The 19,070-nt window shown below is 39.1% G+C and overlaps 1 protein-coding gene across 4 annotated transcripts in view; it reads right to left on the bottom strand.

Annotated features, from left to right (window-relative positions):
* The window catches only part of RASAL2 (RAS protein activator like 2), a 319,973-nt gene that overhangs the window by 133,068 nt on the left and 167,835 nt on the right, over positions 1-19,070 (bottom strand). For all 4 annotated transcript variants that reach the window (XM_066261224.1, XM_066261225.1, XM_066261226.1 and 1 more), the window contains exon 3: positions 8,679-8,805. In XM_066261224.1, coding sequence (XP_066117321.1) covers positions 8,679-8,805 — 127 coding nt within the window. The remainder of the gene's footprint in view (positions 1-8,678; positions 8,806-19,070) is intronic.

The raw sequence follows: 19,070 nt of genomic DNA, 5'->3' as shown, positions 1-19,070 counted from the left end.
CTGACTAAACAGTCAGGTATTGCATGTTTTAAAAATTCTTATGGCCCAAGGGTTGAAAATTGCTGGCCCAACAGGTGCATACAAACGTCCTATCCTCTCACCCCCCGCCCCCCCCATTTACAGTTACATAGGAACTGTAGTAAGGACAAAGAATATCATGCTATTTAGTGTACACCACATAGCAAATTCTGTGTAATATACCATAGTGGTCAGGATCATAGATCCTAAAGGAGGACTGGTTGGGTGCAAATCCTGTCTAGATATAGACCTCAGTTTCTTTATCTGTAAAACAGTACCTGGTTGCTTAACAAAGATTAACAAATTTATGTATATAAAGTGCTTGATATGTAGGTGCTTATAAGCATTCTCAATGGCCGAACTAGATTATTCATTTACTTAGGTTTCTATCTGCTTACTGTTAATTCAATCCCAAATTCATTTCCTGCTGTTTAGATACATTCTGGCATATCAATTTTGTTGTCCTGGAGGCGTCTTCACTACAGCCTTCTGACTGCTCCAACCTGAACCGCCGCCTTCATTCTCCAGCTGGTACAGAGCTGCTGAAATCACTTATCTCTGTGGCATTCTCTCCAGGGTTCCCTTTGTCTCTCTTGTGTTAGAGATCTCCTATCATACATCCCACGTCCTGCTCCTTCTTGGTGAAGAATGTATTCCACTAGCTACAGGAGAAATAATGTGCAAGAGGTAATGTTTACAAGTCTTGCTTCTCTGAAAATGTCTTTATTTTATCCTCATGTGTGGTTAATGGCTTATAGCTACATATAGAATCCTCAGTAGGAACTAATTTTCCTTCAGAAGTTGGAGGGCATGCCTCACTGTTTCCTAGCTTCTGAGTTGCTGATGGGAAGTCTGACGCCATTCTGATTTCTGATCCTTAGTAAGTCATCTGTTTTCATTTCTTTGGAAGTTTGTAATACAGTCTTTGTCACCACAGATAAATTGAAATTTCCTGAAAATGCCTTGTCATAGGCATTCAGTAAGCTCTTTCAGTCTAGAAACTCTTATTCGTCAGTTGTGGGAAATTTTCTTAAATTATTTTGCTAGTGATTTCCTCCCGTTGTTTATTTTTTTCCCCTGGAACTCACTGTTTTGATATTGAACTTCCTAAACTGATAAACTAGTTATTTTATCAGTTCCCCTCTACCTTCTGAGATAGTTCCTCATTTTCATCTTCAAACCCTCCTACTGAGTTTTATTTCTGTTACATTCTTTTTTAAATACACAGCAGCTCTTTGGCTTTGAATACCATTCAGTTCTTGCCTCATGTATGTAATATTTTATCTCTCTGGGGACAGTGATGATTCTTTTTAAAGTTTCGTATTTCCTGTCCGCCTCAGTTCCTCCAAGTTTCTTTTGGTTTTTTTGGGTTTTAATTTTAATTTTTCTCTTTTTATTTGAGAGAGGGAGGAGGGAGGGAGGGAGGGAGGGAGGGAGAGAGAGAGAGAGAGAGAGAGAGAGAGAGAGAGAGAGAAATATCGATCTGTTCCTGTATGTGCCCTGACCAGGGCCCTGTACTCTAAGTTTTGTCTGCTGTGCCCCAATCTGAGACCCGTGGGGTGTTCTTCTTTAGAGAATTAACCTGCAGTCTGGTAGCAGGGTGGAGGTGGGGGTGGCAGGAGCAAAGTTTAGTGGGATGGGGACGAGAAAATACCCAGGACTCTATCCCCGTGTGTTCCTGATACTATCGATCCCTGAGCTATTTGAAGCTTTGGTGGTAAAATTCCGGTTGGTTCTGGGCTTTCTTCAGTGCCAGATTAAGATTTGGTTTTCTCAGGTCAGCTAGGTCATTTACCAAACTCCATTTATTTGCTTTCCCCCTTTCTGTTTATTATTATTAGTTTGTGGTTGTTTTCTTCTTTCTCATTTTCCTTGTCCTTGAAGAGACACATCTTTTTAAAAAAAAATTTTTTTTTACTATAGTTATAGTTGAGTTTCTGTAAGAAACACAATTAAATGCTTAGGCTAAATCCACCAAGTTCAGGCTGAATCTAGGACCCTGTCTTGATTGTTTAGGTCATCCCTTCCCCCTTCACACCCCTCCCAATCGGCCACCACTCGGTTTACGAAGATCAGCACTGCCTTAGGACTGGGCAGGAGGGCCTCTCATCTGCACATCACATTTTAAAGGACTGCACTTGGGTGCTCCTGGGCACCAATCTCACATACTTGGACGTAGAGGCTGGGCTGTCCTTATGAATGTTTGTGGCCCTCTCATAATCTGAAGCCAAATCTGAACATTCCATCTGGGCCTTCTAGATTGCTATGAAACTATACAGTCCATGTTGAAAGACAGAACATATTTTATTTTTAAAAAGTTTGTTAGGCTAACTTAAATATTAAGACATATGGGACAGCTTTGTAAACCCAGAAAGTAGCTGGTCCATAGTTAAATGTTGACTTCCTTCATGGCCTCTCCTTTTCCAGGTCCTCTGGCTTCTCAGCAACCCTAACAATAGCCTTACTAAGAACTTACACAATTCGGAAAAAGAATCGTTATTTAAAACACTTTACTGCCATCTGTTGGAAATTTTATGAAATAACTACAAATCAAGGATGACAAATGACAGGCACCCCTAGTTGTTGGGCAACACGTAATTTGCTTAACCAGAGGGGCAGCACTGCCTTGAACCAGCTTTCACAGAAGTGAACAAATCTCTCCCGTGCCAAGATGAGGACGGGAGGAAAACAATGGAGCCAACCAGGAATCCAGACTCCTGCTCACAAGTTGGAAGGAATCGTGGTCTGGCAACCTGAGTTAGAACTGAGAACTGCTTTCCTCACAGAAAACAATGTTCTCATTGCCCATTATAAATCTAAACCATAAGAATCAAATAAAAATTGGCTTTAGTAGGGTTAGCTTGAGAACTTAAGTACTCATTTTTATTCATAACAGTTCTGAGTTCCAAACAACTAAGTTCCAAAAGAAATTTAGGAATGTGTTGAAAAATAACTTAAGAAATGCGGTTGACTAGTAAATGAAAGCTGCTCCTTTCTAATAGACAAACCTGAAAGCCTAATTCGACCAGATTGGTTGGGAGGTCAGTTCTGTTCTAATGCATGCTTTGAAAAAGTGAATGTTCCATGGAAACTGGCATATTAGGAAGCAACCTGCAATTCCATGAATCTTTTATCACGATTTTGTTGGGAGAAACATTAAGTGAACAAAGCTAACCACTCAGCTGATCCAAGCCACATATGAACACCCAAAATGCTCTCACACAGCTCGGACCTGCTCTGGCGACCTCGCGTTCCTGCCTGTGTCACGAGCCACTCCCGTCCACATCTCCTACAACGTTCTCATCCACTTCCCAAACCCCTCCCTCCATCACATCACAATAAACTTAAAAACTGCTATGACTGAACTGGGGTTGAGTTGCATTCGCAGGGATTTGGAATGGTGTTGGTGCCAACTTGGACTTGGTGAACATGTTAAGGACACTACTCTTTTATGGATTCTTGTTGTATTGGTCAAGAGTTTGCTTAAAGGCTTTAATCACTGTAAAAAAAAAATACACACACACACACACGACCCGATAAAGAAGATGTGGCACATATACACTATGGTATACTACTCAGCTATAAGAAATAATGACATCGGATTATCTACAACAAAATGGTGGGATCTTGATAACATTATACGGAGTGAAATTAGTAAATCAGAAAAAAACCAAGATCTGCATGATTCCATACATTGGTGGGACATAAAAACAAGACTAAGAGACATGGACAAGAGTGTGGTGGTTATGGGGGGAGGGAAGGAGGGAGAGGGGAAGGGGGAGGGGCACAAAGAAAACTAGATATAAGGTGACAGAGGACAATCTGACTTTGGGTGATGGGTATGCAACATAATTAAATGACAAGATAACCTGGACATGTTTTCTTTGAATATATGTACCCTGATTTATTGATGTCACCTCATTAAAATTAATAAAAATTTATGTATATATAAAAAAAAACTGCTCTGATGCCCACCACCACATGCACATTTCAGGATATGTTTAAAGGTAATGTGCTGTATTTATTGTAGTATTTATGTATCCCTCAACCATTTAGCACATGTAAAAATGTACTACCATTTTTACTAAGTGCCTATCTTCACGTGTCACTGACCAAGTTTTTGAGCATAGTACCCCAATCCTTTTCCCCATACGATAAGCCTTGTGATTTTGATTGTGCAGTTCTGCATGGTACAGTGATTTTTAGAATACATGTTACATTACAGCAAAACTGGAAGTACATGGCTATTCTAACCTAGACTCAAGCCCTTTCTGCTAGACTAATACCAGCAGTATGACCATGAGCATCTCATAGAATCTTACAGATTTCAAAGAATAGATACACACTGGCTTACATCTTAAGAAACCTTAAAACTACCCAACTAAAGGCCTCAAGTGAGATTATTCAGGGCCTTCTACCTTAATTATCCATAATCTTTTTGATAATTCTTGAGCTCAAATAACTTAAGTATCACTGAAACCCAGAAATAATGGAATATAAGTATAATGGCTGGGTAATATATAACTCTCCTGGCATGAGCTTACTTGAATAATTGTGGAAAAGTTTATTTTATCAGAGAGGAAAAAAAGACTCGGCATTTTTAGGACATTTCAAAGAAAACCAAGCATTGCCATTTATCCACTGAGCTCTAACTTTTAGAGCTAGAAATCCAGACTACGGATTTGTTTCATAAATGTTTTGATCATGTTGTATGTCTATTACCCCTAAAGTTCATACTCTGCCTTTATTGGATAGTATCATATATATATAATTATATAAAAACAAATTTAATAGTGTAAATAATAAGTGCTACCAGACACAGGCATCATTTATCAGTATTTTCAATTCTATTATTTGAAAATTGGAAAGATATTTTCTTGTAATATTAAATTTTCATTCTCATTTCTCCTTCCTTCAATATTATTACCACCCTATATTTTTTACAGAAGACTTTAGCATCTTGAAAATACTTCAGAACTTATCTAGATACTTCTAATAAATGTCTTGGGAATATAGAGTCATCATTACTTTATACAAAAAATTAGAACTGAAGCTACGTTAACAGAGAAGGTCAGGGTTAAAAACTAAGGACTGAATAATGAATAGCCTTTAAAAAGTTGGCCTATAAGGGTTATCTTTTATAATAATTTCAGAAATGCATTGGAGAAAATACTCTGCTTTAATATTTATTTTCTTCAACGTTTCCTCAAATTTTATCACTTAAGTCAATAAACTTAGGAAAACATGTTGGCTTTTCTTCAGTTTTCTCAATTTGGTTTCCTTATTCTTTTTTTGGTGGTGGTGATATTATAAATTTTGCTTGACTTCTTAATTTACATAAACATGAAAATTTTGGATGGCTAACTTTGACTCTGAAAAGACTTTTTTTTCTTTTTTTTTCTGAAGTGAGAAGTGGGGAAGCAGAGAGACAGACTCCCACATGCGCCCACTGGGATCTACCTGGCAAGCCCACTAGGGGGCGATGCTCTGCCCATCTGGGACGTTCTGTTACAACCGGAGCCATTCTAGCACCTGAGGCAGAGGCCTTGGAGCCACCCTCAGTGACCAGGCCAACTTTGCTCCAATGGAGCCTTGGCTGTGGGAGGGAAGAGAGAGGTAGAGAGGAAGAAGGGGGGAAGGGTAGAAAAGCAGATGGGCGCTTCTTCTGTGTGCCCTGGCCGGGAATTAAACCTGGGACATTCACACGCCAGGCTAACGCTCTTCCACTGAGCCAACCAGCCAGGGCCCTGAGAAGACTTTTGACATATTCTTTGCTAAGACATGCTAGGATGTATCAAAGACATACTATAATGTACATAAGTATATATAATAGCTTTCTAATAGGTCTCTAACTCCCATTCTTGCATCCCTACTCAATATCGATGCCAGTGGCTCCCCATCTCACAGAATGAAAGCCAAAGCCCTTATGATGATCTAACTGACCTTCGTGATCCGCTCAGTGATGTCATCTCCTATGACCCTCCCCTTGTTCATTGCATTGCATCCTCACTGGCATCTGTGCTCTTTCTTCCTGAGGCATTCCAAGCACATTTCCTTTATACTGGCTGTTCCCTTGGGTGGAGACTCTCACCCCCAGGTATCCACATGCCTGACTCCCACACTTTAATCAGATCTTTACTCAAGGCTCACCTTAGCTAAAATTGTACTTCCTGTCACTTCCTATTTCCATTTCCTACTTATCTTTTCACGTTGTACTTGTCACTATCTAGCACAGTATATATTGTTTATTATTCTCACTTACTGACTGTCATTCCTCCATAGGATATAAGCTTTGCAAGGGGAGAGAATTTTGTCTATTTTTTTCAATGTTGTATCTTGAGTACCTAGATAGTATCTGTACATATTGTCACTCAAGAACTGTTTGCTGCATAAACAAATGGGTTTTTAAAAATTAAAAATCAACATAAAAGCCCCACAATAATAACACATACTGTGAATAGTCATCAATAATCTATCTTCCAATATCAAAAGAATCTTCTAAAGACAGAGATGTTTTCTTATACCCCTTTCATTCTCAGGGGCTGGCATAGAACATTATATATACAGCAATCATTCAATTAAATATTTGACAGCAAGAAATTTTGCTTAAAGACAAATCACTAGGAGATAAAAATAGAACAAGAGAATAATGATCTAATTCAACATTAGATTGGCATGTGAGAAAATGACTTTGAAAGTAGTCTTTTCCCCTCTAATATTTATGCATAATAGCTTTCAGTGTTAATTTAGGACATCCACTCCAAAAATAATCATGGATGCTTTGATTCAAAACTTGTCTACAACAGAAAGTGGAGGATTGACTCTGGACTATATACTTTGGCCACCTCATCTTGCCTTTGGGACCAATACCTGGAACATTTAACAGTTTATGATATCGTTTTCTCTTGCATAAAATTGTGGTAATTCTTCAGACTATGATACACTTCCTTTATCAGTCAAACCTTGTCAAAGGTTCCTAGAGAAGTGACAAAGACAGTCATCAACATAACACTATAAGTAATGACAGCAAAAGAGTTGAAGAAGGTGACTCTGAGCCAGTCCCATTTACACAGAACACGTCTGTGAAATACAAACAGGCTAGACAACGGCTACACCCAGACAGGTTTGCTATACAATTTAGGTCAACACTTAAACTGGTTTCAACACATGCTGAAGAAGAACAATGGTAATAAAGTAAGAGGAAATTCTGATTTTTCCAAGTATGACTCCTTAGATAAAAATGTTAGTCAAGCCTGACCTGTGGTGGTGCAGTGGATAAAGAGTCAACCTGGAAGCCCTGGCCGGTTGGCTCAGCGGTAGAGCGTCGGCCTAGCGTGCGGAGGACCCGGGTTCGATTCCCAGCCAGGGCACATAGGAGAAGCGCCCATTTGCTTCTCCACCCCTCTGCCGCGCCTTCCTCTCTGTCTCTCTCTTCCCCTCCCGCAGCCAAGGCTCCACTGGAGCAAAGATGGCCCGGGCGCTGGGGATGGCTCTGTGGCCTCTGCCCCAGGCGCTAGAGTGGCTCTGGTCGCAACATGGCGACACCCAGGAGGGTCGCAACATGGCGACGCCCAGGATGGGCAGAGCATCGCCCCCTGGTGGGCAGAGCGTCGCCCCCTGGTGGGCGTGCCGGGTGGATCCCGGTCGGGCGCATGCGGGAGTCTGTCTGTCTCTCCCCGTTTCCAGCTTCAGAAAAAAAAAAATAAATAAATAAAAGATTTAAATTCTGACCAAGAATTCTGAGTTCCATTTAAAATATGAAGAGAAATGAAAAAAAAGTCAAAACCAACAAAAAACCACCAAAATCCTAATTCAAAAACAGAAGCAAAATGACAGAATTATCCATCTCAGCCAACATACAGACAACAAGTGGTTCTGTTTTATCTACCTAGCAAATGTTTATGACTAAATGCTGAGGTTTACTAAGCAAATAATAATAGAATACATAGTACTTTCTACTTTTCAAATCCTTTCATTATTTTATTTAACCTTAATTATGTTCCCTTAAAATTACCTGACCTGTCCAATTATTAATATACCAATTGGTAAGCATGAAAAACATGAAACAGAATGCATTTGGTAGGAAATAAAGAAAGAACTGTTTTGATGTTGACATTAATTTCTTTGATATATAACAACTCTTGTGGGATTTGTTGATTTCTCTCTTTTGTCACTCACTCTAACCATAGTCCAAAATATAACTTACATGGGATATAAAGTTAGCTCAGCTAAATTAGCCTGATCTGACATTATATTATACAAGACAGAATCAGTTGCTGTGTGAACAGGAGATAAACCACTCAATACTAAGTTTCCACACAAAATTGGCTCGCCAGTGAATCTCAATACTTTAAACAAGATCACCTAGTATTCTTTCAGAATGTAAAGTGAAGCTGTAAACTCAAAAACTACACACCAACCTTAGCGTTGTCTAAGACTGTAGAGCAAACTTACAACGCTCAGATCAATTTAATCTTTGTAAAATAACTTTGTTGCCACTTGGTTCAGAACTTTCTAAAGACCTCTAACTCTTGGTTAACATACTATATTTCAATGTGCTTCCTTAGCGGGAAATGCAGGATGTTTTGTTTTATTGTAACACTCAATAACAAGTCCATTAATTACCAGATAAATGCTAGGAATTTCTTTCATTAGCTTACCCAGTTTAGCGGCGCCCTCTGGTGGGTACTCAGGAAACTGACCCTCAGAAGGGACACTGACAGTTCTCCTCAGGCATCTCCCTTTGCTAGAATCCGCCTGCTGCTCCTGTCCTCCCTCCCCGGGTACCTAGTTAAACAAAGAAAAAAAGATGAAACTTTAACAGTGAGCTCATCATAACTACTCTCAGACTGAGTAATGTTTTTAGTTAATAAAGAAAGGAGTTTGTAATCATCGGAGCAAAGTAGAAGAAATGTAGAAATAAAGTATATGCAATAAAAGCTTTTCTTTAAAAGGAAAACCAAAATATCAGGAAAGGTGAGTATGTAAATGATCTTACTTGAAGTATGTACATATCATACCCAGGTGTGTGCCTGTTTTGGGAGCTCAGAAAATAGAACAAAATACTCACACAAATAAAAGATTCTTTTACATCAGAAACTGGTTCACAAGCTGCAGTTCTTTTCAACACTCAATAAGGTAAATGGAAATAAAAGTCAACCAGGAAGATTCTACAACATTCTCTTAAAAGAAGGTTTTGTTAAATAAAAGTAGTAAAGTCACTCAACCTTTCTTCAATTTTAGAATTAAGCAGTTAGAGATAGTTAATAGAATACATCTTCTGTGGAAACTTATAAAGATACTTAAATAAAATGGCATACAAATATTGATCGACTTACGCCTATACAACTTACAACCATTTGACTTTACGACCACAATCGCTAGCCACAACTGCTCCATGTCTGGGCGTATGACAGTGCGGACCAGCGTCCGGCAGCACTACCATGTCCACGTGCACCATTTCAACTGTTATCCCAGACTTGGTACAAGAATTTGTGTTTTGTGTCTTGGATATTTTTCATTAAACCCCTCCCAAGATGTCTACCAAGAGGAAATTGTCTTTGCAAATATTAAACCAGTTGTACTGGTAATGCAGTGTTTTACTTAAACCTGACGAATGTAAAAATAAGAAACAAAATGGTGTAGAGATGATACAAATGGCATAAAATTAACAAAGAAAATTATGATATATAATAATGAAAGAAAATTATGATAAAATATGACTTAAAGATTTTTATAACATCATTTCACAGTACTGTACATATAGCCTACTCAACTTATGACCAAATCGTGTTACGACCAGTCTGTTGGAACCAATCGTGGTTGTAAGTCGAGTACTAGCTGTATTTTATTCCAAAGTGAGATTAGTTTTTGAAATCCTAAGAATATTTTTTTACGGCATAATTTCAGAAACATACCAAATATTGTTTGTATACATGGAATGAGAACTGAGTAGTATAAAAAATCTCTAATGCCCATAACTATTTTAAAACATATAGGTTATCATTGTAGAAATTTCAACAATTTTGATAATAATGACTAGCAATGAGTTCTTTCTATGTGCAAGGCTAATGTTTATGTGTAACATTATGAGGGAGCCATTGTTATTACCTCCTTTATACTGATGAGAAATAATTTATTCTTACAAATGATGGCAGTGAATACATATCATAACAGCTGGTCCAGAGAAACTGGGGCACACACAGGCTTAAGTGTATTTGCCTTCTCTTTGCCTCAGTAATCCAACTCCTGTGACTGGGGTCAAGGAGTGACAGCAAGGGAAATTCTCTCTCTGTTATTGAGAATCTGAAGATAAAGTCCTAATGTCTTTATAATGGACTGAAAATGTTCATACTCTTTACAGGACCAAATAGTCACCATTTCCTCATTACCACAACTATGCTTACTGCTTACACACTGAGAAACCAAAAGACAGAATTAAGAAAGGTAAAATTCTAATAAATAAATAAGGGGAGACCAAATAAGAGCATCAATGAAGACATGAACTCTTCAAAAAGCACTCTGTAATATAAAACTTGACAAATAGTAATCTAAGTCATCCATCCCGTTCAGGATGGAAATTATATTATCTCTACTTAAATAATTAAAAGAGTAGCACTGAGAGGTTAAGTAACTCCCTTCTAGTAAGAGGCAAAATGTATTCTCTACCTACCTTAAAAGTAGATAAGAAATAGGGATAAATTTTGGGGAAAAGTCTGTATTTTTGAACAAACAGATGAACCTAAATAACCATTTTCCTCATAGTTCTAAAAATGCCTATTACCTGAAATAATAAAGGTCCAAGCCATAAAGAAAAATGATAGTAATATTTGATATTATAGGAGAAAATGACCTATGATCTTTTCTGTTGAAATGTATAAAACTTATAGTCAGGAAAAAGTAAGAAATGGCTGCCATTATCATATACTTTGTCTCTATCATGTCTAAAGAGAAGATAAATAATATATATCAAATTTATTATTTGGGCCAGAAATATACTAGCAATTATTTTCTCAAAGTTTTTACATAGACTCTTCATTTCCCACTACTGTAACTTAAAATATAATCAAAGGTTTTATTCAAGGTATCACTTACAAGATGGGACATTTACCCCTGACTTAGGGAGAATAGTGTTGACTTTTATACTAACCCTGCATTTCTTAGAAAATTTTACTTTTACAACACTATAGATTGCTTCTTACTCAAAATACATATTTTATAAAAAAAAATAGTGATCTACTTGAAAATTAGAGGGGCCATATTTCAAGTACTGTACTACTTTCAAACTAAACTGGAGTTCACCAATCTCAGTACCCAGCCAAAGAGAATCAGTTTTAGAAAGTCAGTTTTAGAAAAGCAATTTTGTCCATTCTAATTGCCCTAATTTAGTTTACCAGTTCACATCTGTTGTTTATAATGAATTATGCTTTAAAATTTGTGAATCTTCTAGGTTCTGTAACATAAAAAAAAAAATTTTTTTTAAACCTCTTTGGCCTTGAATCCAATTTTTCCTCAGGATAAAAAAAACAAGCACTTTAATTCATTCCATTTCAGATGAGGAACAAGGAACACTGTCAGGAGTAAATGGCTTTTCAGGTATCTAACGTATGTTAATAACACAGTCAAACAATATCTGATTCCTAGTCCTCTTTGTTAGTTACAAACCATGGAACAATAGAAGAATGACATGTACAAATAAATCAAGTTACTTAGAAAACATTATTTATATACATATACCTCATTTTCTACAAAATTGCCTTTCATTTTGTTTAGAATTATATAGAAATGAATTTCAATCTGTGTACATGCAGTTTAAATAAAATAGTCAAGTAAAGGAAACCAAGATTATGCTAAAGAAAGCTCCTGTCATTATTTTCCTAAAGAATGCTTCAATTGTGTTCCAGTCCACTGTATCCGTAACACAGTGGATGTATGTGGAGGGAAGTGTCCCTCTGCTTCAGCCAGAGCCTAGTTCTGAATTCATTTGGTGCAGAGGGCCTCTGCCTAAGCTCCTCTACAAAGAATGGACTCTCTGCTAAAAGAATCCAGCTTCAGACATGACATTTGAGGAAGAACAAATTGCTTGCATTTCCCTAATATATTCCCTATTGTGTAGCTCATTGCTTTTGCTTAGTTTGTTCTCTCAGCTTGAAATATTTCCCCCCACTTTCTTTTCTATTCTATACCTAGCAGGTAAAACTATTCATCCTAAGGTTTAGGACAGACACCGCCTCTTCTAGGAGTCTTCCCTTTCTACCCAATCCTCTAGGGAAGCTTACGGTACACACACCTTCCTGAGATTCCTCCAATAGCAGATCTTTTCCTGTCACTGTACTTATTACACTGAATAATAATTATTCCTCTGTGCAACTAATTCCATGTAAGTTAACAGCTTGTATCTTACCAGTCAATCCCCAAGTCTTAAAATAGCTCCAACCCACAAATGAATGAATATTTAATAGGTAGAATGGCCATTTTAGGCAAAGGAAAAAAAATACCATCATCCAAGAGGTTGGTAAGCATATGACTTTTTAATTTTTTTTGTGTGGAACAGGGAGTAGGCCGATTTAGTTAGAGCATCCTCTTAAAGGGAAGAAGTAGAGTAGACACCAAAATATACTATGATCATGTTGGAAGGGCTTTAATACCAGGCCATGCATAATTCAAGAAGCACTGGGAAACCATTCAAGTTTTTAGATCAGAGGAATGGTAGTCTTTTAATTGGTCTTTCTCCTTCTTAGCTCTCCCTCTTCCAATACCTCCTACAGATTAATATTCAAAACACATAACTTGGATCAAATCCCTTTCTTTCTTAAGCTTCCTTTGGTAACTGCTCATTACCAATAGCATCTTAATGACATAGACAACAGTCTTTGGAATAAGTGGATTTATTCCTTTTATTCTATAGTTTATTTGTGCCATTTATCAAATGCCACTTTAAAATTATTTGTCTTATTTTCACAGCTGAATTTTTTATGTGGGAAAGAGAGGGAAAAACTGTGTCTTATTCTTTATAACACCGAACACATGAATGCACTCACAGGGACACATTATGTGTCTGCTGAATAACTTGAAAGTGGTTCTGAATGAAATACGCCATGGGTGGTCACCTCAGGATAAGTAACAGTTGATTTTTGGCTGTTTGCACAAAAGCCTAACTGCTATTTTCATTAATATATCTGAGCGTAAATTCTGCTTTTCAAAAGCAAGTAAAAGATTTTTAATTATTTTTAAATTGCATTATTATTACCTTGCTGTCCGTGCACTAGCATCCTGCTTTAAAAATTCCAAGTACAGAAAGTAGAGTCTGGATGAAGAAAAATGATGCGCCATTTACCATTCCTGATGGCTTATTATTGCCAAAGGAACTCACAAATTAGCTTTCTTTTGTATTTTTATACTGGCTGCTCCTCAGAAGGGTTCATGATTGTCTTCTTGACCATTTCCCTGAACTCCTTCATCTCTAGTTTACTTGGTCTTGCAAACAAAATGGAATTCAAATGGCCTCCTATACCCCCTCTATGCTGGCTTGGTACCAAGCCAGCTGGGGCCTTTCCTGGCATCTGGGTAGGGAAGCATATCTCATAGCACATAAGCAATGTTTATTTGGCACAATTAACATGAAGCAATTTACTAAATCAGTGAGTCGTTTCTCAAGGTATTACTCCTGGCAGCTGACTCTTCTTTCAGCCTTCTGCCCAGACCTACCCTTCTGCTACACTCCCAAATTGGTAATCGGTGTATTTAACACTCTTCCCATGCATGGCCCCCATGCGGACTTTCCCCCATTTCTGACAGGAAACACGCAGGGTTAGAGTGAGCATTAAAGGATCTCACACATCGCATGCACGAGTGATACTAGGCTAATATAATCCTCCCACATTCCAGCAGGGCCTGGCTCAGGATTCAGTATAAATCCTTACAGAACCCTCTTAATTGATCTTTTTAACACAGCAGTAAACACCCTCATAATCCGATAAGGTTTAAAACAGCCTTTTTTAAGATCATTTTAGCAGGAAATTCCTTAAATTCCTTGTTTCAAGGAATTCTAAACTGTTTCATGCAAACTTCCGAGGGTGAGAGTCACTCACTCCTCTGGGCAGTATGGGTGAAAGGTAGAGGGTGACAGCATTTTCTGGTCCTTCCATACACGTGATAGATTGCTAATCATTTCTTGTAATGAAATTGACAGAATATTAAATTTATCATTCATGTTGCAGGTAAAACATGGCTTAACATTCTGTTATCCTAGAGACTTCAGTTTTTTCCAACTTAATAATAATAGTAGACTACATGTCTCAGGGCATTAAACTTTTTGTAAACCGTTCCGTGAACTCCTCATCCCTTACTGGCCTACTGCAGTAATCTAACTTCCCAGTTCCTTCCCATACTGCTCACTCAATTTTCCACACGGTCAACAGTTATTTTTCTAAGAAGCAAATCTGATATAACTGCTCTGTTAAATATCTTTTCATGATCCAAATCATTTCCAGAAAAACTCCAAATTCCTTAGTGCAGCCTTCAAGGCACTTTATCATTAGATTCTTGACAGCTATCACTTCCCTTGCAAACTACAGTCCAAGAATTCTAAACACTTAGCAATTTGCTAAAGAGAGAGATGCTTCTTGACTCTGCACCCTTATACATACATGCAATATCCATCCCTTCTTTTCCTCAGGGTGGGCTTCTGTTTGTTGCTGGGCATGGCCTAATCATGGTTCTCTGGATAACCTTCTCTAGAATTCTCCCCTTTGCACCAAAACCCACTCCAATCATTCCCTGTGGTTGTATCATAATCTTAAGAAAAAATAATTTATCAAAGTGAAATTCACTTAACATCAAGTTAACCATTTTAGAGTGAATGATTTTTGTGACATTTTGTGCATTCACAATGCTGTGCACACACCACCTGTATGGAGATTCAAATGGGAAGATTTGTTACACAAAAAGAAAAGATGGAAGGAAAGGCTGATCTCCTCTTAAACTTACATGAAGAAAATGAATCTTCAGGAATCAAAGTTTATAATTTAGCTTTTTCAAAATGTATTCAACAAATATTTATTGAGAATTTACTTCTGTGTCAAGAGTTGTTCTAAGCACTGAGGGATATAGCATTGAACCAAGCAGACAAAACCCCTGTCCCAAAGCCTATATTCCAGTAGTGGAAGAAAGACAATAGTCGTAATAAATTCTATAGTATTTTAGAATGTGGCAAATGCTATTGGACAGAAAAAATTAGAGCCACATAACTATCTCAGATGTGCTGGATGGAGATGCGAGGAGGGGTTGCAATTTTAAGTAGGTGGTCAGGGTGGGCCTCGTTAAGCAGGAGATGTGTAAGCCAAGAGTTGAGGAGATGAAAAAGTGAGTCATTCAAAGACCTTAAGGGAAAAGCCCAGGCAAAGGCCTTGGAGGCAGAAACAGGCCTAATATGCTCCAGAACAGTGCTGAAGCCAGGATGGCTGGGTCACAGCGAGCTTTTGGACCTTAGAAGGATGGCACTGTCATTAATGAAGACGGGCATGGCCTTTGGCAGGCTTGGGAGATTAGTGGCTCAGTGTACAGCATGCTGGAGATGACCATTACAAATCCAAGCAGAGATGTGTAAGGAGCAGGTGGATAGATGAGTGGACTGGGATGTGTAGGTTGGGGGCATATAATTAGGAATCACCAGCATCAGAGGGTGTTTAAGTCATGGGACTGGATAGGATTCCTAAGGAAGTGAGGTCGAGGACTGAACTCTGTCACACTCCTCTGTGAAGAGTTGGAGAGAAGAAAAATCTTCAGAGGCGACTCTGAAGGAACTGTCGGAGGGGCAGGAGGCAAACTGAGAGAGCACAGTGTCATGGCAGCCAAGTGAAGAGAGTGGGTCGAGAAGGAATGAGCCATCACCTGCACCAAGTGCCACTGACTAACGAAGAAGGTGAGGACTGACGACCGAATTTACTAACTTGGAAGTCTCCAGTGAGCTCAACAAGAGCAATTTTGGCACAGTGGTGTGGGAGTCTGGTTGGCATAGGTTTAAGAGAGAACAAGAGAGAAATTAAGACAATGAGCTTACAAGTGTCGAGAATGTTTGCAATACGGGAAGCAGAGAGAGGAATGGTAACTGGAGGCAGGAGTCGGCTAATACATGCTTATTCTTCCTCTTGAGACAGGAGGAATGATGGCATGCTGGTGGGAAGGACCCAGTGGAGAGTAGAATACGGAGGCTGTAAAAGGGGCGGGGCGGAGTGCATGTCCTTGGAGTGGGCACCCGCGCAGGGCTGGCCAGGAGTAAGAAAGGTGCTGGTGGACAGGCAGACACAGTAACGGAGTATGCAGGAGTTCTCCGAGTGCGTGACTCTCTTCTGTGAAGTAAGAAGCGAATAATTCAGCTGTAAATGAGGGTGACAGAGGAGGGACTGGAAAAGAGGGAGAGAGGTAAAAAATAAATCATCTTGGAAATCACTTTGGCTTGTGCTACTCAGGGTGTGGTCCAACATCCCGTGCTGCTCTGCAAAGTGTTCATTTCTGACCAACAATTCAACAGCATAGAGAATGAGGAGTCTTCCTGCCGCTGCCAGTGGCTTTGTCTCGTGGTACAGCGCTCCTTCCATGAACACGTGTAAGCAATTTTGTTCCTTCTCTTCCTGTTTTGATCACTCTGTGTATATTTATGAAATCGTAATTTTATTTTTGTTAAATCTAATAAAAAATTGGGGTTTGTATTTCTGTCTTTTTAACATTTTATTTTTCTTAATTTATTTTACTGTTCACAAGGGGGTGGTGGGAAAGACTGGCCTTCACCACAGAGACTGAGACACACTCGTCCAGAAGAGCATGACAATAACTGGGCTAGGAAAACGTCCTGTAACTGCTGGGCCTTGTCAGGGGCTCAGGCGAAGTCTGATGCCATTATATAAGAGACCATCAGCATGGTGGAGTGGTTTTCTTCCGACACATGATGCTGCATGGGGGGATGGGGAGCAGGCAGAGGATGGGGAACAGGAGGGAGCAGCCAGGGGATGGGGAGCAGAATTTAACTGCGCTATCTCACTGCCAAGTGAGTACGATGGTGCAAGAGAAAGACAAGGAAACAGTGTGCAAGGGAGCAGTGACACGACTGGCCATAACACTCAGGCTGAGTGAAGGGGAAGAAAGGAGATCAGAGGTACGAGGGCAGACAAGGTGATGGGATCAGTGAACCATAGCTCCCAGAAAGACTGAAGGATTTCTGAAATCAGGGATAAGCTAAAATTACAGGAAGTGATAAGAATAAAATGCCTGCAATTGAGCATGGGAAGAAGTTGTAGCAATGAGGAAGGTACAGGAGAAGACTCTTGAAGGAGAGGAGTTCAAAGACCTGAGAGTCACATGTTGAAAGAATCATGTTGGAAGGTGACTATAACGTAAGATTCAGAGTTTGGGCTTTTCAGGGAAAATAGGGAGGACAGGAAGCAGCCATGGAAGGAGAGGACATCCACTATAGGCAGCATGGTCTGAGAGCTAGGGAAGAAAAACGTCAGTTCTTGACAAGGCCTCAGAGAAGACAGTGCCCTCAGGGAAGATGGACATTCTCGGGAGACCACCTAAGAGACTCCTTCAGAAAGAGGTGGAAGAGACAGCTGGGTTTGCTGCTGATGGACCATGAATTGCAGAGGACATAGTGAAAGGGCTTCAGGAGGTAGGAAAGAATGAGTGGAAGGCAGGGATAGAAAAGGAGACTTATGGGGCCATGAAGGGGAGATGAAGGGTTCCCCAGGTGTCTAGGGTTACTCATGATGACTGTAGAAAAAGGGATAAAGAACCTAAGACATTATTTTGGAAAATTATTCAACATGGCCAGTTATTTTATGAGACAAAAGGGGACCCAGGCCTGCATTACTCAATTGATTAGCAATATCTAATCAATAGATAATATCTTGGTTCTAGATAAGGCATGCTTATGCTATCTAACCTTAAGCTTTTAAATTTCTTACATTACTATACTTAATAAAATGTAGGAAAGGGCATAAGGATAGCAAATGATCTGTTCATATCAAGCCTTATTAACTCTGATAATAAAAACTGATGACAGAGTAAGCTGGTTAAAATGTGCATTCTGAATTATCTGTTTATTCAAACTGGGTAACTAAAATCTTCTACACTAAAATTCTCTACTAATTTTTATTACATATATACTTAATATACACACACAGCAACATGTGCCAGACTGCCCCAGAAAAGAATGCCCTCTTAAAAATTATTTTATTATAATTAAATGTAATATTAAAATATTATTTTACTTACTAAATCAATAGTCTACTTATTTATTTATATATATTTGGCAATTAATCTTCCTCCTTCATTCACTCTGATTTTTTCTTCTCCCTCCTTTCCATTATCCCTCATCTTTGTCAGGATCCCATTCCCTCATTTCTTTATGTGGCAGAGGTTGGCAATAGGATGGTTTAGTGGTCCTACCAAATCAGAATGACATCAACTATCTGATAAATCACCAATAAGCAGATTAATTATTTGGATGTAGAAGGATTTGTACACTAAACAACTGGAGAAATAAAGTAGTCATCGTATATGGTAAGTTCAAGAGTATTTTTTTTGTTGTTTTTTAAATTTAGAGGGACAGTGAGTTTACCTAGAACTAGAACTAACTGCATTCTGCCTGCCTTACCAGATCTCCTGGCTGCCCTCCTCTCCACAAGTTTTGCCATTTTCCCGAAGCAAACCTCTATAGAACACACCAAGAACAATCTTTGCTCTGACTTCAAGTAAGGTTTGGCCAGTGGATAAGACTGGCAGGAAGTCCAAAGGCAGAGAACGTCGGGGTGTTATTCCCTGACGTCCTCCTTGCGGGCCATGTCTGTTCTGGCAGAGGCTGTGTTCTCTGTGCAGACCCAGAGCACCTGCCATGCAGCTATAGCACTCTGGGTTCAGAAGCACTTCTCCCTTCCCTGAACCTGAAGGCCTAGTGATAACTGCTTCTGCTGGTGCTGGTTCACAGGGGCCTCACCACCCTGTGGTGGGGCCCGTATGTGGCCTACGCCTCTGTAAACAATCCCTTTACTGAGTCT

This window comes from Saccopteryx bilineata, chromosome 2 (assembly GCF_036850765.1).
Source record: "Saccopteryx bilineata isolate mSacBil1 chromosome 2, mSacBil1_pri_phased_curated, whole genome shotgun sequence".
Taxonomy (NCBI): domain Eukaryota; kingdom Metazoa; phylum Chordata; class Mammalia; order Chiroptera; family Emballonuridae; genus Saccopteryx; species Saccopteryx bilineata.
This window is presented reverse-complemented; position numbering and strand designations above follow the sequence as displayed.